General features: G+C 43.7%; 1 protein-coding gene across 4 annotated transcripts in view; it reads right to left on the minus strand.

Moving 5' to 3' along the window:
• Nucleotides 1-4,123: 4,123 nt before the first annotated feature.
• The window catches only part of NSD3 (nuclear receptor binding SET domain protein 3), a 178,201-nt gene continuing 154,652 nt past the window's right edge, over nt 4,124-27,672 (minus strand). For 2 of the 4 annotated variants that reach the window (XM_068274618.1, XM_068274616.1), the window contains 9 exons: nt 22,670-22,826; nt 21,693-21,895; nt 19,996-20,108; nt 17,804-18,073; nt 15,362-15,478; nt 12,268-12,409; nt 12,033-12,139; nt 9,676-9,880; nt 4,124-7,121 (listed from right to left, as the gene is read on the minus strand). In XM_068274618.1, the coding sequence (XP_068130719.1) occupies nt 6,883-7,121; nt 9,676-9,880; nt 12,033-12,139; nt 12,268-12,409; nt 15,362-15,478; nt 17,804-18,073; nt 19,996-20,108; nt 21,693-21,895; nt 22,670-22,826 (1,553 nt within the window). In that variant the 3' untranslated portion in view covers nt 4,124-6,882. Of the gene's footprint in view, nt 7,122-9,675; nt 9,881-12,032; nt 12,140-12,267; nt 12,410-15,361; nt 15,479-17,803; nt 18,074-19,995; nt 20,109-21,692; nt 21,896-22,669; nt 22,830-27,672 lie in introns of all 4 variants that reach the window. The other 2 variants (XM_068274617.1, XM_068274615.1) reach the window with 1 other exon arrangement.

Here is a 27,672-nt window from a genome sequence, read left to right on the forward strand (position 1 = left end):
TCCACATGGAAGCCAGAAAGCAGTAATTTGCTGGTTTCCAATCAAATTCCACATCAGGTGACACTGCTGTCCAATTGGACTGCACGCTGTCACCTGGGTATGCTTCACTGTCTGGCCCGCAAAGACTTTCACTTCATTTTATGTATACTCCGGCCCCCCAGCAGTCTGAAGTATGTTGACCCGGCCCTTGACAAAAAACCTTTGGGGACCCCTGCCTTAACCAGTACACTATGAGCATGTGAGAGTTCACAGAAGGAGGCATGCACAAGCAGTTTCATTGGTGCATGCGCGATTCGTGAACTTGCGCATGCTTAGCACTAGTATGCTTGCTCATGGCTTTGTCTGCAGCTGAAGACCGAGGGACTTCCGGAAGAATGGATGAAAAGAATCATGAAGTATGGAGAACCAGAACGATTCTGGAGCAAACCAAGAGGGGACAGTACCATATTATTCAACTTTAACCCGCATTCTCAGTTCAGGTTTGCTGTAAAGACTTTTTCCAGGGTAAATTATAATTTCACCCTTGTTAGGATTCATTTCAGTGACACAGCCTAGTTAGCAGCATCTGGACCCTCTTTTCCGTCTTTATAAGGATGAAGTGAACTTTGGGACATAATGGGTTTGCTACAATGACAATTAGGGACAATTGTTAGTGATTATCACCATTTATAGGGTTTGTTAGATTGGAAAGCTAAAACATAAGTGCAGGTATGCAAAAATAACACCCAATAAAACAACTGGCCAAGTGACAGACAATGGTCTGTCAAAACAAAATAAAAATAAGACATCCTCACTTTTTCTGGTTCATGGTTTCTCCAGACATTGATTTATTCTCAAGCTACGTCAGAAGCACCAACCATTTTTTCACTACGACAAATTATCCTGTTCTCCACTTCCCTCTCTTGACACATAGGATGGATTTCAGATCCCAGAACCCTTTGCAGTTATCATATTTTATTATTTTTGTCATCCTTCACTGCATATTGCCCAGCTAAATCAGCCATACAAACACCACATTGGGCAAAAAGACAGGAGCACCTTGTATTACAGCATGACTGTAAGACACTGAGGATGATGCAATGGGGTGTGGGCATGGCCGGATTTCTGGAAATGCAACAAAGACATGGGCCTTGGGGGGCTGCAGCCCTGGAGGGCTCCTAAACATTAAAGACAAGTTGCTATAAAGGAAAGGGGAACTGATGCCCAAGGGAGCTGTTCATGAAAGAGAGGAGCTGCTGTACATGGATGATACACATGGAAGGGGGCTGTAAATGGAATGGGAGGGGCAATGCTGCACAAGAAAGGGGAGTCACAACATACCTGGCCCAGGTACACAAAAAATATGAATCTGGCTTTGGCTGCGGCTAGATGTTGGAGCCGTAGTGGGTAAGTCTTGACCTCTTATGATGGCCCATCTGTGAAAAGAGCCATCCCTTCAGCTCAGCTGCAGACACTGCAAAGGTTAATGGCAGCTTGTATGAAAGTTAGCATGTAAAACCATTATTCTACAGGCTTTCTTATAGAGACTGTGATAAGGAAAATTGTCCAAGATTGCTGCCGATCAACGGATTAGACCAGGTGTGGAAAAAGAGTAACAGGCTCCTCCTCTGTGCTCCTAACTACTCCTGCAGCGAGATGGGAAGTTTCTAGACAGTTCATACTCCACAAACAGTACAGATTCCATGCTAACAAATAAATGCAATTTTAGCTCCAAACAAAATAGAAACTTTTCATAAACATTACAAAATGTTTTGCGGAACGCTGATATATTTTTGTAGCAATAGTTAATGTAACTTTTACATTAAAATATTCTAGAATCTGAAATCCTTCCTGTAGGCCAACCTAGTCTCTCAGAATTAGGAAAACAAAAAAGACAAATTAGGAATTGTAAAATGCTAAAACTATATGCCCCGGCAGCAATAAAATATTCTTGATTTGAAGTCTGGAAAAAAAGTTTAAAAAAACAAAAAATATATATTTTTATTGATATCTTTACCCCTCTGAGAAATTCATAACTAAGGACCAATAGGCAGCAATAAATACTCTTCAAAACTAAAGTTAAAAAAATGATAACTGGAGCTCCAGTTTAACATTGCTCATTGTAAAATCCTGGCCAATCCTGAGCCCTCTCTAGTTTTCAGTGTAGTAAGTGTATGAAGCCTTGTCATAGAGCAGACATTAAGCTGCTGATAGGTACCATCAATCCAGTGGTCAGTGCGATAAAAAAACCCTCACTAGCACTTCAAGTTATGGTGGCTGTAATACTTATAGCTTCAGATCACTGCCCTAGTAAAATAAGCGCAAGTCCAGAGCTGTATAAGCACCAACAAGTGTCTAACTGCAGTTTATCTCTGAAAACTGTCTGTTAAAGAGAAGGTCCGAGGAGCGAAAAAAAAAAAGAAATCCACTTACCTTGGGCTTCCTCCAGTCCCTGGCACCCGACCTGCGCCCTCGCCGCAGCTCCGTTGGCTCCAGATCCCCTCCAGTACAGATGCCGACCTCGACAGTTCAGCATCTTCCTGTGCTCCAGTGTGCGGCTCACTGAGTCGCACTGATGTCATCTGGGCTGTACTGCGCAAGCACAGTACAGTCCGTATGACGTTAGCACGACTGAGAGCCACTCACGCAGGCACAGTGGACATCTTGCGCCGGAGGGGACCTCGGGCCACCAGTGGGGAGCACAGCTGTAGCGAGGGCACAGGACGGCTGGCAGGGGCTGGAGGAAGTGGATTTTTTTAATTTTTAATCTTCTCGGATGTGTCCTTTAAGGAATGTGAAACAATTTACTATCCTGTTTATGAACTTTGAGTGTTTCTATAACATGTATCTAAAGTAAAATGCAGTAGGTTTCATTGGATGTCTTTTACTTTCCTAGAAGACATTTCATCACTTCTACAGAGTAACACCTTAAGTTCTGATGAGATTTCTGGGCATTCTGTAAGTTCCTTTTCATTAAGCCCCCTCCACTGTTTAAGACTGGCAGTCCCAGTTTAACACAGACACGCTCTTTCACTACTGTTGTGAACCAGTTTAATTCTCTCTCCAAAAAAGGCACCTAGATATCCTCAAGACCTTTGTCCTTGAGGTACAGGCTGCCTCGTCTCTGAAGGAATGATGAAACGTCTTTCAGAACAGGAAAGATACCTTATATTTCTTTCAACATACACAACCTGGATAAAAAGAGAACCTTCACATAAATGTTTCCTAGGCAACTGTTTCACTTCTGTGGCTTAATTGTACGTTTTTCATGGGCAAATGACAAGCAGGTGCTCAGGTTCCCTTAGGCTACGGTGCAGCTAATGCAAATTCTCTAAAATACAACACAGCTGTATTCCCAGAATGCTTGGCATCACGTATGAACATAACAGCTGCTCTGCCTTACACCATACATACAGGCTGAAGAGCACAAGAGGGGGGGGGGGGGGGGGGGGACTATGAAAATAAACTGCAACATAATATGAATAGCACAAGTAAAAAGCTATGAACTTATGTAGAACAAGCCAAATCTCTATTTTCTAGGTTTGTCTAGAGCCAGTTAGAGTTATAACTGTGTCAGATTTCCCCTCACTTCCAGTCTAGTAGGGATGAGTAGAAAATTATTTTGCATTCTTGCTTTCTCAGCTCACTCAAGCTTGACACAAGAACACACCCAATGGAGTCACTGCAGGGTTAAGGTGCACTTTAAACACAATAATGGCCAATGTCATGCTCATAATGGGCTTGATTCACTAAGACAAATAGCATGCCTTATCAGAGTTAACACATAGTTACCATGCATTATCAAGGTTAACACGCCTTATCAGAGTTAACACACCTTATAGCATAGAGAGCGCTATGAACTTATGCCTGGTAATTGGCAATGACGAGAGCTCCACTCGTCCTGCCCTGAGCCCCTGCGGGTCCAATCACTTTAAAGGACATTATCCCTGCACTTTGATTGGCCCAATAGGCTGTCTGTCATGTTTCCTGTCAAGTGACAGGCACCCTATTGGGCCAATCAAAGTGCGAGGATAATTTCCTTTAAAGTGATTGGACCAACAGCGGCTCAGGGCACAGGGAATGGAGCTCTCGTCATTGCTAATTAGCAGGCATAAGTTCAGAGCGCTCGCTATTCTACTCTGATAAAGTGTGATAACTCTGATAAGGCATATGAACTCTGATAAGGCATGTTAATTCTGATAAGGCATGTTAACTCTGATAAGGCATGCTATGTGTCTTAGTGCATCAAGCCCCAGGTGTTTAAATATAAATGATATGATATGCCAAAGCAAAGGCAGCACTAAATTTACGTTATGGACTCCAGGTCGATCACAGATGTTGAAAGAAAACAACTCGTCATAAAATTTAAAGCTGTACCTTCAACATTTTTATGATGCATAACCCTATAAGAATCAATAGAATTTGCAAGAAATGATCCAAAATAATGTGTAACAAAACAATCAGTCAGCACTTTTAGTTCCAGCCCACACGTATAATTTGAGAGATACATCCACTTTTAATTAAGTGACTATAATTTCCAAGAACGGCTTTGGTTTTCCAGGTAAGTGAAGATCTGTATGGTAGGACAGTTTCCCACTCATCCCTACTGTCTAAGTGCATGAGGGTTACACGTCAGGAAGTGAATGGAAATCCTCCTAACAAGGATACAGACAACAGTAAAACTCTTTCTGTAGGAATGTACAGACTATTCAGAACTTTTATCAGTTTTTTTCATTGCTGTATGTCTTCCTGTTGAGAGTATCAGCCCTCTCTTCTTGTCTGGGTACAAGTGATGGTCATGTGTAGGAGGACTCATGGAGAAGCATGTGATTTGTTTGATCAGCTGATAGATTTGCAAAGCTCTTATTTGCTGTGATCACATCCTGCTGTAGCACATGATCATGACTGGCAAATCAGAGACTTACATATCTATTACTTTGACCAAACTGATCACATGCTTCTCCATGAGTTCTCCTAGACATGACCAGCACTACTGGGTACATGAGGTTACCTTGACAAAAGGTGAGGGTACCCTTTCCATGGTGTACATAAGCACCAATAAAACTCTAAAAGAGGTTATAATACTTCCATAACCCACCTAAAATAAGACTTTTGCCTTGAGTTCCACTTTAACTTGATGTTAGTAACTAAACCTATACCAAATGTTGTCACTCCACCACACAGACCTCTGCTGCAGTCTTATGTGCAATCAAAACATCCTGCAAGCTAAACCAGTGCTTTAGTACCCGCAAACATTGTGCACTCAGCCTGAAGGGAAGAAACATTGGACAATAAAATTACCAGGGACGTGAACAGGAATTTACTACCATAAACACATTTTGTAATTATGAACAATCCCATGTTCTAACGAGGATATATGCTATCAAAATGCCAAGTCAAGAGTGTCTAGTTCATACATAGGAAGTGCATACTTCTGCATGCATGTGCATGTCATGTTGTGCAATTTGACAGTATTTTTGTGCAATTTAACTGTACCATTGTCAAAACTGAAACAGGATTGCCACATAAGGGGTTAATGAAGGTCTCGCGGGATGCTACACAAAACAGATCCTTGGAATGGACTGTGTTTTTTGTATTTTCGAACCAAGCAGGATCTATAATGTGTGAGAACCCCGAGACCTTTGACAGAGATCTACCCCCCTGATGTCCAAGATTGGTTGGTTGGTGTGGAGTTAACTGAATCCGCATTGAACACAGTGGAATAACAAATTTGACTGTACATAGGAATGATAATCAAGCACTTGTTCCCAGCTTTTGACATTATGAACAGTTCAGGTGGTCCTACAACACTCACCACTGATATAGAGGCACTTTCTGCACCACTGACCATAATCTTACAATAAAGTGATAGCTGAAATTCCGTTAATGTCCTTTTACAGAGTGCTGGAAAACAAACAGGTGAAGGTGTTGGTAGATTTCACTGGCCATCTTTATGATTTAATAGCAGAAAGACACTGTTTCCTCTACAAAAAGCATGGATGATTCTCCAAAAAGGGTTGGTTCTGTTTTGTTCTTTAATACTTGAGTGATTGCACAAGAAAGGCTGACAAGACTATCCTCTAAGGATGGACATGTGAAGATGATCACCTCGGATTCCTTCACTCTCAATCTTAATAACCCTCAACAGGCGACAAATGTTTCGGTCCAGACCACTGACAAAGAAGCGATCTCCTCTAAGTCATCTAAGTATGATGGAGATGGTGTGGAGGTCGTAAATTTATGGATTAAAGTTAGTGGGAACGGATGATCTCTGGGTTCCCCTCTTGATTTATTGAAGTAATTACAGGAGAACTTGCTTTGTTCTGGTACTTAAGAAATGAATCGCTCCACTGAAAGTCCTGCTCTAAGCCTCTACAGGAGAAACAAAAGTGGTCGACAATCTGTTGGATTCCAACATGCTTCTTTAAGAGAGAAATCAGCAGATACCCTTGATTCTTATTTCAAACAATGTCGGGGTCATCTGAAGTCCATCCAGGAACCACACCAAACTTACACATGTTCAAGATTACAGAAAGAAAAAGGACGTCAAGTGTTACGAACAATTTGTTGTCTCTTTTCTTCAATACTTATACTGGGGAAACTGGTAGCCCAGGCCAGATTGGTTCATCATCCAGATGAAAAGTAAAAAATATAATAAATATAATAAATACAACTTGCTAACCACAACAGTGGGGCAAAGAGTGAGACCGATATCCACCATTAAAATAAAAAAAAAGTAAGATAAGTTTCTAAGAACAAGAAAATGACACTGATAGGACATGTACAATTCAATCCTGGCAATTAATCACGATGTGCACATTACGCATCCCCGCCACGCGTGGAGGGGGAGAGTTCACAATGTATCAACAGGAAGAGTTTGCAGCCTGAAGTGCATCATCAACTTTAAAACTCTGATGGGAACGAGGAATCCTCACTCTCTACTTTAAATTTAAATTTCTTCTCGTCATACTCTAGCGGACGCTTGGGGTCGTGTTCAGAGCAGCACAGTCTACCTTCTAGAGATGAGGCTGTCAGCTCTCCTTTCTCATGCTCTCTACAGAAAGAAGATGGGCAGAATTCACAGAAGGATGAAGAGGGGGAACCACATTTGTCACATTGGTGCCACGGGCAATCCCATTTCCCTAAGAGAATAAAAAATGTAATCAGAAATCAGAAAAATAAGATTGGGTTGTTGTCAGATAAGATCAAGTTTTATTCTAAAATGCCTTGCTCACGATTGGACGTGAGAACTGAACACAAGGGCTGTGGAGTCGGTACAAGATTCATCCAACCCCAACTCTGACTCCTTAGTTTATGAAACCACCGACTCTGAGTACCCAAAATTGCTCCGACTCTAACTCCTCAACTCTGACTCCTTGGTCTAATACTTACCAGGACTCTGCAGTTGTTACAAAAATCATCCGACTCCCAACTCCTCAGTTTATGAAACTACTGACTCCAGGAACCCAAAATTGACTCCAACTCCTTGACTCCGACTCCTTAGTCTAATATTTAGCAGGGCTGTGGAATTGGTACAAAAATTGTCACACCCCCGACTCCTCCGTTTATGAAACCACCAACCTTGACGCCAAGTACCTTAAGTTGCTCCGACTCCACAGCCCTGCCGAACACAGCCTCACTCTACATTTTGTTTAATAAATAATCTCCAAGGAGTCATAAACTGAAGCATGAAACAGTAACAGTACTAAAGTCCTCTGTACCAAGCTGAACCCCAGGAAAACTACTGAGATACCGTTTATGTGAGATATCAAACTTGCCCCACCCGCCAGGTGGATCACTTCTGCTGAGCTACAGTCGATGGCTTTGCTCTCCCAGCACACCTTGCCCGCCGTTTGATGTCACATCTATAAACAATGGTAAAAGCTCCCACAATGGATTTGTTAAGCATGTAAGTAAAAGACAGTAATATACAGTGGGAGATTTTTATGCTGTACTTAAGGTTCCCATACGTTAGTTGAATTTCACTCGATATCCCTAGCAGATTCTATTTCCATCATGATCCAATCTGCTAGAGTTCGTAGCCGCAACATGGCTGCCCGATCGTAACTTAGATTGATTTTTGGCTGAAATTGATTGAAGCAATCAGTCCAAAATGCTGAAAAGATATCGCTCAAAACAGGTTGGTTGGACCCCCGGCAGGTCTCCCTTCATGTGTAATGTGATGCTGGAGGGGTCATGCTGTAGAATAGGTGAGCTAAGTACTGCTTCCACACCCACCACAGGTCTGGGGGTGCATATTACATGAGGGAGACCTGGGGGCCTGGCAGGCGGAGAAGGCTGCATAGATGTCTGATAGTTCTAAGGCAAAACTCTATTGGAAATCTGTTTGCACCTTAAAGTGGCCCTGAACTGAGAGGGGTAGTTGGCATGCATACTAAAATTTTGTTTGTAGTGCTGTGATGTAGGCCCAGCACCATCCTCACATCCCAGCGCCCCCAGGGGTCCCCGCAGTACTCAGTTGAAATCTTTGACTGGTACCGAACGTCGAAAATGGGCAGGAGGAAGTGGCAAATTCCTCCCCTGTTGCCCCTAGCAATGCCCACGATCATGCCCCGCTGCTGCCGCTTTATCCTGGACATGTAAAAAAAAACATCAAATCATAACTCACCTACTCCGCATTCCGATTGCTGCCTTTGCCGTCCTGTCAGCTCCTCTGTTCACTCGTAAGCACCAGCATCTTCACCGCAATGGTGCTGACCTGGAAGTACTGCGTCGGTAGTTCCGGGTCAGCGCCACTGCTGTAAAGATGTCGAGGCTTATGAGTGACACTGCGGCTGAACGGAGGAGCTGACAGGATGGCAAAGGCAGCGATTGGAATGCGGAGCAGGTGAGTTATGATAATATGTTGATTGAGGCATCAGGATTGCTTTAAGCCTCATACACACGCTTGACTTAAGCAACACAACTGATACACCTGTGTGCAGCGCGGCCCAGCAAATCCACCCAAGGGGATCAGGATCTGATCCCTGATGGGCGACATCAGTTAGCAATGTGTATGCACCCTTAAGGTCACATCAGACAATGTATGGGCAGACCAACCAAGAGACAGTTCTCTTTCTCTCTCTCTGTTGCCTGCCCATACACCGCAGGCTGAATGGCGATCGATTTCAGCACCTCAATGCTGTCTCCTCTAATGTTAAATGTGCCCCCCCCCCCTACCCCCGATGCACTATACTTCACCTGTCCATGTCTGCCTCTGGTTCTGGGCTAGTCCTCTATCTATACCGGTGCCCCTCGTGGTTACTGGCGTATACGTGGGTGTGTGTGACATCACACACGAGCCCATGTTACTCCACCAACCACGTGGGGCGCATGTATGTGGCGGAGCCCGGAGCCAGTGGTGGACGTGGAGAGGTACAGTATAGCGCCCCAGGCACTGGGGAGGCACATATAACATTAGGGGGGACAGTGCCAGGGGGATTGTCACTCGTCCCGATATCGCTCGCCGTTTCCACTGCACACCCGATCGACCACGACTGCCCGGCATCTTGCAGAAAGTCCAATCAACATGCTCAGCCCTAAATTGGTCGCATTGTCGATCGAACATGCACTTGGTAGCACTAATTCGATAATAATTATCAAATCAGATGGCTGGTCAGCCGCCAAGTCGTAAGACGGATGGGTACCTTTAGAAAGAAGCCCAAACAGGCTGTCATAAAGCACACAATAGATTACCGTAAGGAGGCTGTGTCAGGTTAAGGCAGAGGAGGTGATAAGCTTTAGGACAGTCTCTCTTATCACACATCACCAGCTCCCCTCCATCACCACAGCGGAAACAATAATCTTCATGCATCTGCTTCTGTTCCTGCTTTATTTTCCGTTTCTTTGCTTTCAAGCGAGCATTTTTGGCCTTTTCTTCTGCTGCTGTCGCACAAGCTGTCTGCAAAATCAAGAAACACGCACTATTATACATTTTAAGAACAACATACTTTTTATAAAGTGCCTAAAAGACTTGACAGAGTGGCCCACTGAGCTCTCCAGTCTGCCCACTGATACTGTATGTTATTTTATCTCTGATAGCTGGCAATAAAACCCATTTATAGACATGAGCCTCTGTGTGCAAGCTAAACTGATAGAAAGCTTTACATTTGGGAAAATAGCAGTATGTAGCTAATCAACTGGATAGTACATTGTTATGCAAAATGACTGCTTCCAGCACCAGCTGTTGTGACAGGAGGAGCTGTTATATTCACAGAGATGACATTACTTTGGGTCAAAGGTAAGTAGGATAACTATACCGACAATAAGGAGTTGGGAGACAGGTTTTTAATTGTAAACAGTATAATCTCGTTAAAGTAAACTCTGATATAGTAAAACTTAAGGGTATATTGTAAACTAAATGTCCAGGTCCTGGCCAAGCACCATCATTAATATATAAAAGCAATGCCTGAAATATTAAACCCTGATATAAACTGTAATAGAACTTCGGTTATAGTAAACCTGTTTTTTGGCTCCTGCAGTATTCTGAATCCAGCTATAGTAGAAAGTGAGCAGGCACATGCTGAAGAAAGCACCAAATAAACAATATTTTACTTAAAGTGAACCCGAGGTGAGAGTAATATGGAGGCTGCCATATTTATTTCCTTTCAAGCAATACTACTTGCCTGGCTGTCCTGCTGATCCTCTGCCTCTAATACTTTTAGCCATAGACCCTGAACAAGTATGCAGCAGCTCAGATGTTTCTGAAATTAATGTCAGATCTGACAAGATTGCTTGCATGTTGCTGCGATTCAGACACTACTGCAGACAAATAGATCAGCAGGGCTGCCAGGCAACTGATATTGTTTAAAAGGAAACAAATATAGCAGCCTCCATATTACTCTCAGCTCGGATTCACTTTAAAGTGTACCTGGGATGGTGACTGTAGGAAAAAATATACATACCAGAGGCTTCCTACAGCCTGATTGCTCCCTCGTACTTTTCGGTCGCCTCTTGTTAAGTTGTCCAGTTGGTACAGGCGCAGTGCAGCCGAGCGCATGCCCCTGTCTCTCCCGTTGGATTTTCCAGGGCCAATTGTGGAAGAATCGGGAGGCGACCGAGGACTCTGAGGAAGCGATCAGGCCGGAGGGGGCTGGAGGAGGCCCCTGGTATGTATATTTTTTCTTAAAATCACCCTCTCATGTTTTCTTTAACCTTATACAAAACATATTGGGGTCAATTCATAAAAGGCTGTGCGAAAAAAAAATCTGGTGGGGAAAATACCGCATTCTGTATTTTAGACCTTTGTGTACTAATTCATAAAATTTTTCACAGGTGCGGTAAATTACCGAAGCCCATTGACAAAAACCTTTGTGGTAATTGCGAGGCATCCAGACATCCCTTTAGATGTACACGTTTTGTTATACTGCCTCTATTAGTCTTTCTTAACAATCTATTTAATTGCCACAGCTTAACTTCCAAGAAACTTCACACATGCCATGCTTAGGTGATTTTTCTCCACTAGCTCCTACACATCTTGAAACAGGAACCCAAGCGGTTAAAGAGACACACAGCCTAAGGTATTCAGGGGATGCCTGGCTTGTTCCGATCTCACTCTGCTGCTGCTTGGGGGGTTGAAAAGCTCATCCCGCTGGTGAAGGATGCGGGTCCTATCAGATTCCATCATCCAGACTTGCAGAAGAACAGGGCTGTTTCTATTGGCTCCCTGCTCCTGTCAGTCACAGCTGCCTCTGCTTGTCAGTCCCAGCTTCCAGCACAGTTTCCTCGCACAGATACCACATTCTTTTCACCACTTCAAAGCAGACGGTATTGCTTCGTGGCTTTACCGCTTGTTGTCAGCTTTATGAATTGACATTTACTGACATGTGTTGAGGTATTTACCACACAAGTTGGTAATTTACCTCACTGCTCGGTAATTTCAATTTTTTAAGCGGTAATAGCCTTTATGAATTGACATTTTCCTAAGTGCTCAGTAAAGTCAGCTGTTTTCTGCATTACCGAATGCGGTAATGCTTTATAAATCGACCCCTTTATGTATGTCTGTAACAAAAAAAAAGTAATTGTGATAAATAAAGAAAAAAAGGCCTTCTTACTTTTGGTCGTACCCCCAAGAAGCCACTACAGTTATCTGCACCACAATGGCATTCTGTTCGACCATTTCCCAGACAGTCAAGATTATAGTTGAAGGTTAATTCAGTCCCTGAAAAAAAGTTAATACGGTATGTTTTGGTGATTTACCATAGCAACCCGCGCCTGTATACGTAAACAGTAAATGTGTTTTTTTTTGTACACATAAAAATACATTTCAGTTTAATGACTTCGCTATACCTTGAGGTATGTCACAAAGAGCAAACAGTCCAACTCTCACATCACCATTCACCGTCCATTTCTGGGTCTCACAGTTGGGGTTACAGCTGTGGTTCATGAACCGGGAATAGTTCCCCTTCGGGCCAGCATCTATAATGCGATCCTGAAATTTAGAGCACAGAAATAGGCATTAGTAGACTGCTAGCAAATAATATATAGCCCCCTTACAAAAATCATAATAATACATTTTTTAAAGGGACTCCGAGCAGTGCAGAAACTATGGAAAGATGCATATCATTTTAAAGCTCTCTTTCTCCTTTTTCCAATGATATATAAACCGCCGCCCTACGCCTTTTAGTTTTCGCTATTTTCGCGATTGAAATTGCCACGGCCGCGATTTCGATCACAAAAATAGAGAAAACTAAAAGGCGTAGGGCGACGATTTAGGGGTCGTCAGAAAGAGGAGAAAAAGAGCTTTAACCACCCTGGCGTTCTATTAAGATCGCCAGGGCGGCTGCGGGAGGGTTTTTTTTAAATAAAAAAAAAACTATTTCATGCAGCCAACTGAAAGTTGGCTGCATGAAAGCCCACTAGATGGCGCTCCGGAGGCGTTCTTCCGATCGCCTCCGGCAGCCAGAAGTAACACGGAAGGCCGCAATGAGCAGCCTTCCGTGTTTGGCTTCTCCTGTCGCCATGGCGACGAGCGGAGTGACGTCATGGACGTCAGCCGACGTCCTGACGTCAGCCGCCTCCGATCCAGCCCTTAGCGCTGGCCGGAACTATTTGTTCCGGCTACGCTGGGCTCAGGCGGCTGGGGGGACCCTCTTTCGCCGCTGCTCGCGGCGGATCGCCGCAGAGCGGCGGCGATCGGGCAGCACACGCGGCTGGCAAAGTGCCGCCTGCGTGTGCTGCTCTTTATTTGAGCAAAATCGGCCCAGCAGGGCCTGAGCGGCAGCCATCGGCGGTGATGGACGAGCTGAGCTCGTCCATACCGCTAAGATGGTTAAAATTATATCCATCTTCCAAAGTTACATTGTATTACACAGGGCGACTTTTTCTCAAAGTCAGCAGCTCCATTCAGCAGAATAGAGCTGCTGACTTTAGGAAAAAGTAACTATGGAAAGATGGATATCATTTTAAAGCTCTCTTTCTCCTCTTTCTGACGACCCCTAAATTGTCACCCTACGCCTTTTAGTTTTCTCTATTCTCGCAATCGAATTCGTGGCCACGGCAATTTCAACCGCGAAAATAGCAAAAACTAAAAGGCGTAGGGCGGCGGTTTATAGATCATTGGAAAGAGGAGAAAGAGAGCTTTAAAATGATATGCATCTTTCCATAGTTTCTGCACTGCTCGGAGTCCCTTTAAGTATACATAAGACTTTGTTCAGCTCATTCACTGCTATGCTAAATTCCTCTCCATAAACTGTCATTTTAGATATGTCTATCCGTACCAAACTATCACTGGGATTTATTTTGGAGATATTTTCTCTTCTCCCTGGCGGGGTCTGTGCATGCTCAGTACATCTGATTGGAGTATGCACGCACTCTCACGGAAAGACGTACCCAGCGCGCGCACAGAACTTGAGGTCGACGGGGATCGCCGTCACAAGGCGCTTAAGAGGAAATACGGCGCATGCGCAGCGTAGTATGTCCAGGTCAGAGGGCACTGACCCTGCCAACCAGGACTTTGGAACAGGCCACTTTGCAGGAAAAAGGAGGCTGACACCGAGCTGGAAGGTGCGGCAAGACTCTGCACTACTCCCCACAAACACATAGGCCTCGATTCATAAACAGCAGTGCGATAAAAAAATCTTGTCGGGAAAATACCGCACTCGGTATTTTCCCGGTATGTGTGCTAATTCATAAAGATTTCCCCAGCTGCCCTTGGAGGTCGGTAAATTACCGCAGCCCATTGAGCGGTAGAGTAGAGCAGTGTCTCGATTCTCTCTTTGCCCTGCAGAAATGAATCACACAGACGGCTCTCTGGCTCTCTCCACTGATGACTCAGACAGATGAGTCACACAGTCTTTCCCTGCCTGCTCAAATGATTCACACAGAGGGCTCTCTCCACTGATGACTAAGACAGATGAGTCACACAGTCTTTCCCTGCCTGCTCAAAAGTTTCACACAGATAGCTCTCTCCACTGATGACTCAGACAGATGAGTCACACAGTCTTTCCCTGCCTGCTCAAATGATTCACACAGAGGGCTCTCTGGCTCTCTCCACTGATGACTCAAACAGACTTCGGCTCTCTGCACTTTTGCATTCATCAGAGCTGTCAGAGCTATCGGTAACTTGTTATCGCCTCACTAGAGGTGTCGGTAACTACCGCCAGGCTTACCGCTTGTTGAAGGCTTTATGAATTGACATTTGCTGACAATTTACTGACATGTGTTGTCGGTAACTGCAGCCAAGTCGGTAATTTATCTCCCTGGTCGGTAATGTCAGCTTTTCATGCGGTAACAGCCTTTATGAATTGACATTTTGCTAAGTGGTCGGTAAAGTCTGCTGTTTTCAGCATTACCGCATGAGGTAATTATGAATCGAGGCCATAATGTGTCATTTTTGGCATATTTTTTAGCACTAAGGTTTCTCCTTAGGAGGTGAGTATCTTTTTTTTACTATAGTTATTAACTCCTTCTAAAAACCCTTTCCCCTAATTACTGAACAGGAACACTTGTAAAAAAAAGTGACAGTTAAAAAAAAAAACATAAATAGCTACCTTAGGCACTCATCTCTTTTAATGTGTATGTCATGAGGGTTATTATTTTAGCAAAACGGGCTTGCAATTATTGATAGGATACTATATTTTTTCCTTGTTTTTCCCTATAAAATGCATAGACATTAGTAAAGTAATTACTGAAAACATGAATCGCCCACAAAAAGCCTAATCAGTGGTGAAAAAATACATAGATCTTTTAGGTGTGATAAGCAGTAAGAAAATTATGGCTAAATAAATGGGAGGAGCACTGGCAGGTAAAAATGGCGGTAAGGGCAAAATAAACTGTAGGGTGAAGTGGTTAATCCTGGAGTCAATTTAGTTTACTTCTTCCAAAGTTCTGGATTAATGTAAGGAAATATCACTAATGGGTTATCTTGTGATCCTGTTCCCACCTTAGTGACAGTAAGCAAGTAGAAATTGGTGACTCCACTTTCATGGGCTCGTTTCAGGCGAAGTCTGCATTCCTCCTCATCGATCAGCTCCCCAACGTATTCATTCACAAATTCTCCCTGAAACAGACCAATAAATAGAACAAGACTTGTGGACAAGTAGTCAATAAGGAAGCCAATCACAGAACAGTACAGAAATTGCTGATCAATTAAACTGCATGACTGAACTAAACTGTTTGAAAGGTGGTTTCTTAGCAGCAGTGTAGTGGTTTTGCACTGTTACTTTGTATATTGTTAGACAAACTTTCCCCATTTTTGAAAAATGAATTAAATGAAACTCTCTGCTCATCACTCTTTTGGAAGAGCAACTTTCCATACTGTATCTAATCCTTTTTTTTAAAGGGGACTCTATTTGAGTCTTGTTGCAGGACTCTCATGCTACCTTCTAAGTCTTAGCAGTTCGGAGAAAGTTAGGCCCCATTCATATCACGGAACGCAGGCGCGTTCCGTTCAGAACACAACGCACAGGAACGCACGTCATGTGCGTCTCTGTGCGTTGCGTGGCTGATCCCATTCACTGAAAGTGAATGGGACAGCCGCGCGTTTTGCTAGGAAACGCGTGCAGCATGCATTCCCGGACCGCACAGGTCCGGAACGCATACAGTGTGAACATCAGACTGATGTCGTGCGTGTCGGCCTCCCGCACGCGTTCCCGAAACGCGGACGGGAACGCGTGCAATGTGAACGGGGCCTAATAGGCTCTACTGCATTGTATATTGTGGCTATTAACAGTACAATGGAAAGACTCAAGTGGATAAGCAACTAATAGTTGCTATGGCATCGGAGTCTTTCGCTTTTTACTTTATGAGTATTGTATGGTGGTGGTAGGAGTGACCCCAGCCAAATCTGATTACATGAGTACAAGTGCTGCAACTGTAATTTTGATTACAATGCAATCCCACAGCTGACTGATTATTTCCGATCACTGTGGTAATTGATCAGAAACGATTGGTTGTGCCCATGAATTGATATAATTCCCACTAACCTATCCGAACAGACCACTGGGACTGATACGAAAAACTGGATCGATTCCATTAATCTAATCGAATTGGTAAGTGATAATTCAGCCGCTCATAGGCACACACAATCGGAAGCAATTGATCAGTCTTGGGATTGTAGCATTAAATGCCACCTTAAGAGTGTGTTTACAGAAGAAGAGACCAAATTGATCAATTGAAGTGGTATGAAGCTCAAATTTCATCTCTGATCTAAGTAGTAAAAATGTTTCTGCACAACTGCCATCTACGTGTTTACTATTTACCTGCATCAGTGTATTACTTCAGCTTACATCTGGAGATATGCCTGAAGAAGGGGACTAGATCCCAGAATGCTTGCATTATTTAACTTTATCAGTTAGCCATTAAAAGGTATTACTTTTACAAGACTTTGTTTTTTTCTACCTACTTCTCTCTGATCTAAAACATTATACACAGCATAAAACTAATATGAAAACGAAGATATGACTAGTTTTGAAGTTACTGGAAGGGTTGATACTCAAACTAACACTACACTTGGAAGCTAACTGATAAGATTGCTGCTGTCGTGGATGCAATTATCATTTTGTGTTCAGCTGTATTTGGAAGAGTGGACAATGTAGAGAAGCTTCACATGTGTGCTGTCGAGGGGGAGAATATTTTTTGTTGTTGATTTTTTTGTTAATTTGCTTTTAAATACTTAATGACAAGACAATCTGATAACTTGTCCAGAAACCAGGTGATGTTATCAGTTAGCTTTGGTGAAATGTAAGTTTGCCTTCCAGTGACTTTATACCAGTCTTTTCTTTTATTCCTATAGGTTTTATGATGTGTTTAATTTTTTAGACCATAAATGCAATTTTGAGTTTCATAGCATTTTAATGCAATGCTTTTTCTCTGTCTAATCAGCACAATGGGGACAGGTTGAAGGCGGGATGTGCTTCATAGCTTTAGTGGAGATGAGGAATTTATCTGTCTATCTGGGATTCAGCTTTAATGTGTCCATCTATTCTAAGCGTGTTCCTGTTAAAGGCTTGTACACACGTGAAACTATTCCACCCAACTATCATCTAAACTTGGTCTGTTGGGTGATAGTTGGGCGTGTTTACGTTGGCAAAAGACAAGGTGTCCAACTGATAACAAACGGTTTGCCCAATCTAACCAGAGGATCAACCTGCCCAACTATCGTGCAGGTTGGCCACGTGTGTACAAGTAGTTGTTTTTGAATGCAGCCATGTAAGTGCGCACGCAGTATTATGATATTTAGATGAGTTGGTTATTTAGTGGATCAGCACATGTGTATGTACTTGTCATGTAAACAACAAGTTGTGCCGCTGATCATGTTGTGCAGTTGTTTGAGCATAAAGTTGCACGTGTGTATGAACCTTTAGTAAACCCATCAGCAGATTACCTTCCGAATATCTCTCTTGCACAGAAGCCCCCAGCCTCTCCTCTCAGTGCGGAAGAGCTCCGTCTCCGGGTAGAGCCGTTTGGTGAAGCTCTGGTTTTGGCACCGCTCCCCGGCAGGACACACCTCCGGGTGACACTCGTACAGCAACATGCGGTTCAAGCACTGGGAGTCCAGGCCGCACGGAGATTCATCAGAGGGACGACAATTACAGCGGGGAATTTCAGAGATGTCTGCCAACTGGATCTGAACTTTTCCCACAGGTTTATTGGCCTGAAATACGTAATTAAAAAATATATTATGAAGAGCACAGTTGTATATTGTGGCACAAAAATTAAAAGTGAATTGAACTAAAAACCAATGCATTTTCTTAAAATGGAATTAGAGAGTATGAATATCTACTGGGCAGGGTCGATTCAAGATAAAATGGAGTCATGGACAAAAGTATCCTGGGGCCTCCCTGACCCCCCAGCAGCAAATTCACCCCCCAGGGTCCCTGAAACAGTTGCTGGGCCTCGCTCAGATCTCCACTCCTCAACTTTATTGTGCTCCTTGGATCCCCTACACCATTTTTGGCAGCATAGCAACTCACCTGTCCTGGCACTGCTTCATTAGTCCATGCACTCTTGTCTTCATCCTCACAGGGGGGCTCTTCTCAGTGGCGCATGTTATTACATAAGGTCAGTGGGGTCGAAGACATCCAGGCTGGAACAGGTGAGTTTCTATGCTGCCAAAAACTCTGCGGGGGTCCTGGGGAGCACAAGTCTGGGGAGATATGGCGGGGAGGAGGCAACCCTCGGGGGTTTCTGGGACAATTGACCAGGTTGCTCTATGGTAGTGCTGGCCCTGTCACTGAGAAGTAGAGTTGGTCAATGAGATGCACGGAAAAATTGGAAAATCGGCTTCACTCATTCGCTCCATCAGAAGGTGCAGGAACCACATTGCAGCAGGTAATGGGCTTAGAGTAGAATCTGCCCACTCCAACAGGTGAATTCTCAAACTTTTTTGTATAGGCAACTACAAAAACAGGTAAAAAGGCTAACCTTTTTACCTGTTTAAATAAAAGTTTGAGAATTAACCTTTTGAAGTGTGCAGATTCTACTCTAAGTTGGTCAATGGGATGCAAATAAATCTGGCTTTCAAGCAAATTTCATGCATCTTGAAACTGAACCGATCAAATCTGATAGCAACTGTATTTGATTGGACTGATTTGAAGATGCACAAAGTTTCTGTGAAATTTGCTTGCAAACTTGAATTATTTGCAACTTGTTGACCATCTCTACTGAGAAGACATGGGACTTTCTGCGACCTAATGAGTAGCAAATTTCGCTTTCTCTGAATGCTTTTCAAAGATAGACTGTAAAGCCATATGAAGATGGTTTACTCTCTCCATCCCCAGATCATTTTTTTCCTTTGCATTTATTACATAGCATACTTGTTGACACCTGTTTGTATGTATGTATGTATATATATTTCTCAAAGGGCTATTTTTAGCACCCCCTATAGAATGGAGACGGATGAAAATACTTTGGTATCCATTGGCAGTGTTCTCCCCAGGCTCTTTTAGCCGGGTGCTGCACCCGGCTAGTTTTGGTGAGCACCCGGCTGTAATCGGCCCACCTCCTCCTATGCTATAAGCAGAGTTGCGCACTGAAGCACCAGCCCTGCATTCTCTCATATTGCCCCACCCGGCTACTTTTTCATGCCACCCAGCTACAATTTCATGCCAACCGGCTGGAAAAAAATTCTGGGGGGAATACTGCATTGGTATCTGTTGGAACGTAAAACTGATCAGTATTTACAGATTTGTTTTTCGCTCAGTGCCAGTGTCTTTTACGGCTAGGGGGGCAATAGGGACAGCATGATTTCTAAATGCTACATAGTACAAGACGAAAGATGACACAGAGATGGAACCCCCATATCGACCAGTGTATGGCCACCTTTAGGAATGGTGGAAGGTTTGGCTGCCAACTGACCTTGATATATGGGGAGAAGCTCAACATGCAATTTAAAGCCCAACAGATGCGCAAGAGCAGTCAAACATACAAGCACATACACCCTCAGGGGATTCATCCAGCAAATTAACATAAATGCTTGGCTTGAAATCTCTTCTCAGCTGTCCATATGACTCTAGTCTGTTCATAGTCTCAGTCAGGGCAGGTGAAGCTAAGCAAGGCTCTCCCAGAGATCCATACCTTGATGTGCTTGTAAGCGGGTGGCTTTCCGGAGTTTCGCTCAACTTCTAGTGCTTTTTTACTTTCCCTCTGGGCCTTCAGCTCATGGAACCTTTTAGCAGACTCTTCCAAAGCTGCAGGCAAAAAGGATATCAGTAAGGGTGATGTCACACAAGGAAAGCAAGTAGCTGCAACTAGCATCCACATATAATCCCACTGTGCCTTTAAACATTACATACACAGGACTTAGGGCTATGTAAAGTTCCACATACACCGTTATACTTGCCATACACTTATAGATGTGTGTGTTAGGAGTCATGCAGTTTTCTGTCTCAACTACTGGTGGCATCTCTTGTTTGGACTGCTATCATGCAGTTTGCTGCAAAAATCTTATTTAGAGGGAGTCTGAAGCAGAAAAAAAGATACCTAAGTGGAGGGAAGGCTCTGGGTCCTATAGAGCCTTCCCGGTCTCCTCACGGCCCCAGCGTTTCCCCGCAGGCTCCCCCGTGAGCAGTCTACAACCCATGGGTCATAGACTGCTCTCTTCCACTTCTGATGTACTTCAGGATGGGCTGCTCAAACTGCGCGTGTGGCCTCTCTTGTGTGTGCGCAGTACAGAGCCGCCTGTCTTCAGGAGCCCAAGGGCTTCCGAAGCCTCCTGCACCGGAAGATTCAAATGAAGAGGGAACAAGGACACTTTGAGGAGAACAGGAGGGCTCTACAGGACCCAGAGCCTTCCTTCTCCTTAGGTAAGTATCTGGCTTTTTAAAAAAAATTTCCCTTCAGACACACTTTAACCACTTTGCATCCTGGCCTAGTGGCCTGTTTTCCCATCTTCCAGACCAACTCTGACATTTTAGCTATTTAATCAGCAATAATTTTTTTCACTACTTATGACACCTTAGTGATATATACATCAATTTTTCGGGGACAAACTAGACAGTTTTGGGGAGTTTTTTCTTTAGTCATTATTTTATTTCCCATGCATTTTAAAGGGAAAAAAAAGGAAAAAACAAAAACGATTTCTCTGTTTTCACCAATCACAGTTGAGTTCCAAATGAGAGTAGTTTACCATTAATGAGTGGAGCCACTAGACAAAGGCACCCTCTCTACTTACAAAGCTCAACACTCTGGAATGATATAGATCAAAAAGATGTATAAATACCAGGGGCAGTTGGTCTGCGCAGAATGCTCTGAGCACGAGACGGGGGAGCGTGCACAGCCCAACTGCGCCTGCACCAACTGGACGACTTACCGGGGCCACTTGCGAAGGCTGCAGGCAGCAGAGGGCGGCAGCGTGGAAGCGATCTTTATGGAGGGGGCTGGAGAAAGCCCCAGGTATGCATACATTTTTTTATATCCTCCATCTCAGGTACCCTTTAAAGTTGCAGTGTAACTATACAGGGAGGCATTCATTATCATGAAAGTATGCCTCACTGCCAATGTCAGCACGTGGCGTTACCCAGTAAACGCAAGAGCATCCACTCCCTTATCCTGACAGAACACCTCGATCAATGTGATAGCCCCATAGAAATAACATTGCGGACACAAATGCAATGATTTTGGCCGTTGTGACTCAACACAATAGACAAAGTGTGACAGTACCCTGAGTTTAAGTGTGTGGGCTCAGATTATGATAAATGTTCATGTAATGACCCTCTGTGGTAAGTGTACTTTGAGCCAAGCAACTAAACACTATTTTCAAGCTGTGAACTTACCTTTCTTGAAAGTTTTGTTAATACTAGTCTGCCCCTCAGCGAAGCTTTTATCACCTTCTACGTAAGGAAACACACGGCCCTGGTGTACCCAGTAATAGTCGTGTGAGCCAAAGAAGAATACTGGAAAGTCTCCTATGTCGTGTTTCAGGCTCTGGATGTTGAACGGCACCGACCTCGGATTGCAGATCTCAGCTGGCCACCACCTGAACATCACAAAACGGCACTTCAGAAGTGTAGAGCTATAAAAAGCAATACAATACAACAATTCCTCTTAGTCACTCTCGGAGTCCCCGTGTGTGCCGACTTTTGGCGTTTACCTCCGCCCCTTTCAGAGAAATGCCATGGCGCTCTCCCATGGCACTCTATCTCTGATACAGAGAGTACCATGAGACTCGTCTGTAAAGGGGCGGGGCTAAGCACTTGAAGTTGGCCGCAATCAGGGACTCGGAAAGTGAGGAAGAGGAAACCGGACCCTGGAGGTGATTATAACTTTTATCTGTCAAGAAGATAAAAGGAATGTGGCTGGATAGTGTAAAGGACTCTTCATGTTCAGTAAGCCAACACCTATTCAGTAAGGAGTCATTGGGCCAGACTCCCTAACACTGCTACTGCCTATAGAGCGTGCCCCTGTGGCTACAGCTCAAGCGCTTTAGATTTCTACTAACGATACCCAGTGGTTGCCTAGCAATAGGAAAATTGCTATGTGCAGTGCTTTTTAAAGTGATTTTTCTAGTTTCTAGTTAGTTTTCCTATAGTTAACATTGAAGTGCAATCAACCCCAAAATGCTGCATGACCTGCGTTTGGAACCGGGAAAAAAAACCCATTGCTCTGGTGTGCACTAGCAGTAGCCAAGCGCTTTTCAAATCGCTAGCCCTTTTCAAAACGCTCTTGATGTATACTATCCATAAGTTAGACATGAAGCAGCCTGACCATAGATACACAGAGGAATAAGGCTTTGGCACCACTCGACACTCACCTGTAGTTCCCAAGCTTGACCCACACGATCTGTTTGTAGTGCAGCTTCTTGCCTGTCCTGCAGTCATTGCAGCTCCAAGATCCTTGTGGCATCTCCATGTTGAGACAGGAAGGGTGGAAGGCGGCCGGACACGAGTCGCAGCATAAGAGCTTGCCGCCTCCTCGGGTGAACATACGACAACACATTATGAACACTGATTATAGCGTCACACCAACCCTTTCACTGCTTGGGACAACCAAACATCCGAAGGGTTACATATAAAGACAGAAGGGCAAATGGGGTGCTCGCTGGGCAGGATCTGGTGACCATTCAGTGTGCATCACTCTACTCCATTCACCAATATGCTTAGCAGTGGTGACCACATTTCATGTGGCCTCTTTATGTCATGTTTTCCTGCCTGCACAGAATAAATCACATCTGTAACTCATTGCAGCTACTTTATGGAGAGAACTCAAAGCTGAAAGCTTTCTGGACTGAATATATTACTTAATGTCATTTATTTGCACTTTTACTGGTGTGTAAAATCAATCTGCTTCAAAGTCGATCCGCTGCTTAGGAACAGGTTCCAATCCCAAAAGCCTGCCTGTAAGTCCCACATGTATTCAGGACCGGCGCTTCCAGCCAGGCAAAGGGGTAACTGTCCCAAGGCCTCCAAATGTGCATACATATGAAAGGGCCACTGGTAGACTTGGGCGCAGGATACAGCCGGTATGGCTTATCTGCTGCTGCACAAGTTCCCGGCGGCGTTAATTACCATTCCCCCTCCAGGTCCACGTGGATAGTGGGGAATGATATAATTCAGCGTCTAGCTATACAGCTGGCGGACGAATTTTAGTGTTTTAGAAGTAACTTTAGCTCCGTCTTCTGGCGGCACCGAAGTTACTCACAGTGCGCCGCTATAGCCGTAATTCCAATTACGGTCTATGGTGGCACCAGCTGCACCAAAATCTCCTGCGCTGTTATTACAGCACTCGTCCAAGTGTCCCCAGGACCCCCACGCTGCCAGACTCCCCTTCCCCCCAGGTCTCCCCCGACTGCTCCCTGGGGGGCCCTGCACAATTTGTGGAAGGATTACAACTTATGTGTCCCAGCGCTGCTCCATCCGAGCTTCCCGTCTTCATCTCTGCGGCAGCATCTTCTTCAGACCCGTTGCATGTCATTGTGAGATAACAGGATGCGCTGGGACACTGACATGATGCAGCCAGCATGGAGGCGCACAGGAGGCACAGATGGAGCAATGCTGGGACACATAAGTTGTAATCCTTACAAAAATCGTGCAGGGGTCCTGGGGAGTAGTTGGGGGAGTGGGTAGAACCAGGCAGCATGGGGGACCCGGGACCAGATTTGATGGGGGGGGGGGGGGGGGGTTGCAGGTTGCCTCCTGGTGATAAGTGACAAGGACGGACGCCGGCAGCCGTCTGTCTGAACCGGCCCTTAAGCACAGTACTTCCCTGTTTTGTAAGTGTGCCCCTTGCAGATATGGATATGGACCATTCCTCTCTCACCTACCTATGCTCAGCCCTCAGTTTCATGTAAAGCAAACCTGAAGCGGAAATAAACTTATGAGATAATTAATTGTATGTGTAGTACAGCTAAGGACTAAAAGATTAGTAGCAAAGGAAAGAGTTTCATATTGTTTTCCAGTACAGGAAGAGTTAAAAAAAAACTTAAATTGTTATCTATGCAAAAGAGCTTCAGTCCTTTTTCCAGAAGCACTTAAGCAGCCAAGAAACAGCTTGCGATAAGGTTTTACTGTAGGAAAGTCTGAAAGGTCATTATTTCTGCTTTGTTTTATAGCTTAAAGGGACACTTAAGTCAAACAAAAAAAATGAGTTTTACTCACCTAGGGCTTCCAATAGCCCCCTGCAGCTGTCCGGTGCCCTCGCCGTCTCCCTCCGATCCTCCTGGCCCCGCCGGCAGCCACTTCCTGTTTCGGTGACAGGAGCTGACAGGCTGGGGACGCGAGTGATTCTTCGCGTTCCCAGACACATTAGCACCCTCTATGCTGCTATATGGTATATGATATATGCTATAGCAGCATAGATGGCGCTATTGTGGCCAGGAACGCGAAGAATCACTCGCGTCCCCAGCCTGTCAGATCCTGTCACCGAAACAGGAAGTGGCTGCCGGCGGGGCCAGGAGGATCGGAGGGAGACGGCGAGGGCACCGGACAGCTGCAGGGGGCTTTTGGAAGCCCCAGGTGAGTAAAACTCATTTTTTTTACTTAAGTGTCCCTTTAAAGAGAAACTCCGACCAAGAATTGAACTTTATCCCAATTAGTAGCTGGTACCCCCTTTTACATGAGAAATCTATTCCTTTTCACAAACAGACCATCAGGGGGCGCTGTATGGCTGATATTGTGGTGAAACCCCTCCCACAAGAAACTCTGAGGACCATGGTACTCCTGGCAGTTTCCTGTCTGTGAACCTTGTTGCATTGTGGGAAATAGCTGTTTACAGCTGTTTACAACTGTCAAAAAAGCATACAGCAGCTACATCACCTGCCAGCAGTAAAAATGTCACCATGTGATAAATGTCAGAATGTGAATCAGGGATTTAAAATATTTTACAATGGGCAAACACTGACTAAATCATTTATACATATTTATTGTAAAAATTAAGCACTTTTTTATTACATTATTTTCACTGGAGTTCCTCTTTAAAAGACAGAAGCCCATATGCAATTCATTTTTTCTCCTGAGTTTTCTCCTAGGTGATATTTTTAAATTTGCCAAGAAAATGCCTTTTAAGCCGCCAGAAAGCAAGAAAATACTCACAATCACGTTGATAGTACTTTTCATTTACTTTTGGTGTTTTTTTTTTTTTTTAGTTGAAAAGTGCTGGAAAGTTATTTTAAATAGAAGATGAAGAAAATATCTCCTAGGAGAAAACTCAGGTGAAAAGGGGAATTGCATACAGTGGTATGAAAAACTATTTGCCCCCTTCCTGATTTCTTATTCTTTTGCATATTTGTCACACTTAAATGTTTCTGCTCATCAAAAACCGTTAACTATTAGTCAAAGATAACATAATTGAACACAAAATGCAGTTTTAAATGATGGTTTTTATTATTTAGTGAGAAAAAAACCTCAAAACCTACATGGCCCTGTGTGAAAAAGAAATTCCCCCCTGAACCTAATAACTGGTTGGGCCACCCTTAGCAGCAATAACTGCAATCAAGCGTTTGCGATAACTTGCAACGAGTCTTTTACAGAGCTCTGGAGGAATTTTGGCCCACTCATCTTTGCAGAATTGTTGTAATTCAGCTTTATTTGAGGGTTTTCTAGCATGAACCGCCTTTTTAAGGTCATGCCACAACATCTCAATAGGATTCAGGTCAGGACTTTGACTAGGCCACTCCAAAGTCTTCATTTTGTTTTTCTTCAGCCATTCAGAGGTGGATTTGCTGGTGTGTTTTGGGTCATTGTCCTGCTGCTGCACCCAAGATCTCTTCAGCTTGAGTTGACAAACAGATGTCCGGACATTCTCCTTCAGGATTTTTTGGTAGACAGTAGAATTCATGGTTCCATCTATCACAGCAAGCCTTCCAGGTCCTAAAGCAGCAAAACAACCCCAGGCCAGCACACTACCACCACCATATTTTAATGTTGGTATGATGTTCTTTTGCTGAAATGCTGTGTTACTTCTACGCCAGATGTAACGGGACACGCACCTTCCAAAAAGTTCAACTTTTGTCTCGTCGGTCCACAAGGTATTTTCCCCAAAGTCTTGCCAATCATTGAGATGTTTTTTTAGCAAAATTGAGACGAGCCTTAATGTTCTTTTTGCTTAAAAGTGGTTTGCGCCTTGGATATCTGCCATGCAGACCTTTTTTGCCCAGTCTCTTTCTTATGTTGGAGTCGTGAACAATGACCTTAATTGAGGCAAGTGAGGCCTGCAGTTCTTTAGATGTTGTCCTGGGGTCTTTTGTGGCCTCTCGGATGAGCTTTCTCTGCGCTCTTGGGGTAATTTTGGTCGGCCAGCCACTCCTGTGAAGGTTCATCACTGTTCCGTGTTTTTGCCATTTGTGGATAATGGCTCTCACTGTGGTTCGCTGGAGTCCCAAAGCTTTAGAAATGGCTTTATAACCTTTACCAGACTGATAGATCTCAATTACAGTACTTTGTTCTTATTTGTTCCTGAATTTGTTTGGATCTTGGCATGGTGTCTAGCTTTTGAGGTGCTTTTGGTCTACTTCTCTGTGTCAGATAGCTCCTATTTAAGTGATTTCTTGATTGAAACAGGTGTGGCAGTAATCAGGCCTGGGGGTGACTACAGAAATTGAACTCAGGTGTGATAAACTACAGTTAAGTTATTTTTTAACAAGCGGGGCAATCACTTTTTCACACAGGGCCATGTAGATTTGGAGGTTTTTTTTCTCACTACATAATAAAAACCATCATTTAAAACTGCATTTTGTGTTCAATTATGTTATCTTTGACTAATAGTTAACGGTTTTTGATGAGCAGAAACATTTACGTGTGACAAATATGCAAAAGAATAAGAAATCAGGGAGGGGGCAAATAGTTTTTCACACCACTGTATGTCCCAGACGGCTTTATGCAATTCCCCTTTTATCTTGGGTTTTCTCCTAGGTGATATTTCACAATGTGTTAATAAAATGGCTTTTAAACAACCAGTACGCAAGGAAATACTCAAAATAATGGCGATAGTACTTTTTCACCTACTTTTTGTCACTTTTTCAGTTAAAAAGTGCTGGAAAGTTATTTTAAATAGAAGATGAAAAATGATCTTCTAGGAGAAACCGCAGGAGAAAAAGATAATTGTATATGGCCCAGAATGTGGTTTCTAAACAGCAAATATGACAGAAAGAAGCAATGTTATACAAAAAAAGCTATATAACTGAAAATAAAAATATGAGACTATTTTCTTTGCTACTAACGTTCTATTTATTATCTGTACTACACATACAATTCAGAATGTCATACGTTTATGTTCGCTTCACATTTGCTTTACGTTTGTCATGGCCGGGAAACATAAGAA

Source organism: Hyperolius riggenbachi, chromosome 3 (genome assembly GCF_040937935.1).
Source record: "Hyperolius riggenbachi isolate aHypRig1 chromosome 3, aHypRig1.pri, whole genome shotgun sequence".
Lineage (NCBI taxonomy): Eukaryota > Metazoa > Chordata > Amphibia > Anura > Hyperoliidae > Hyperolius > Hyperolius riggenbachi.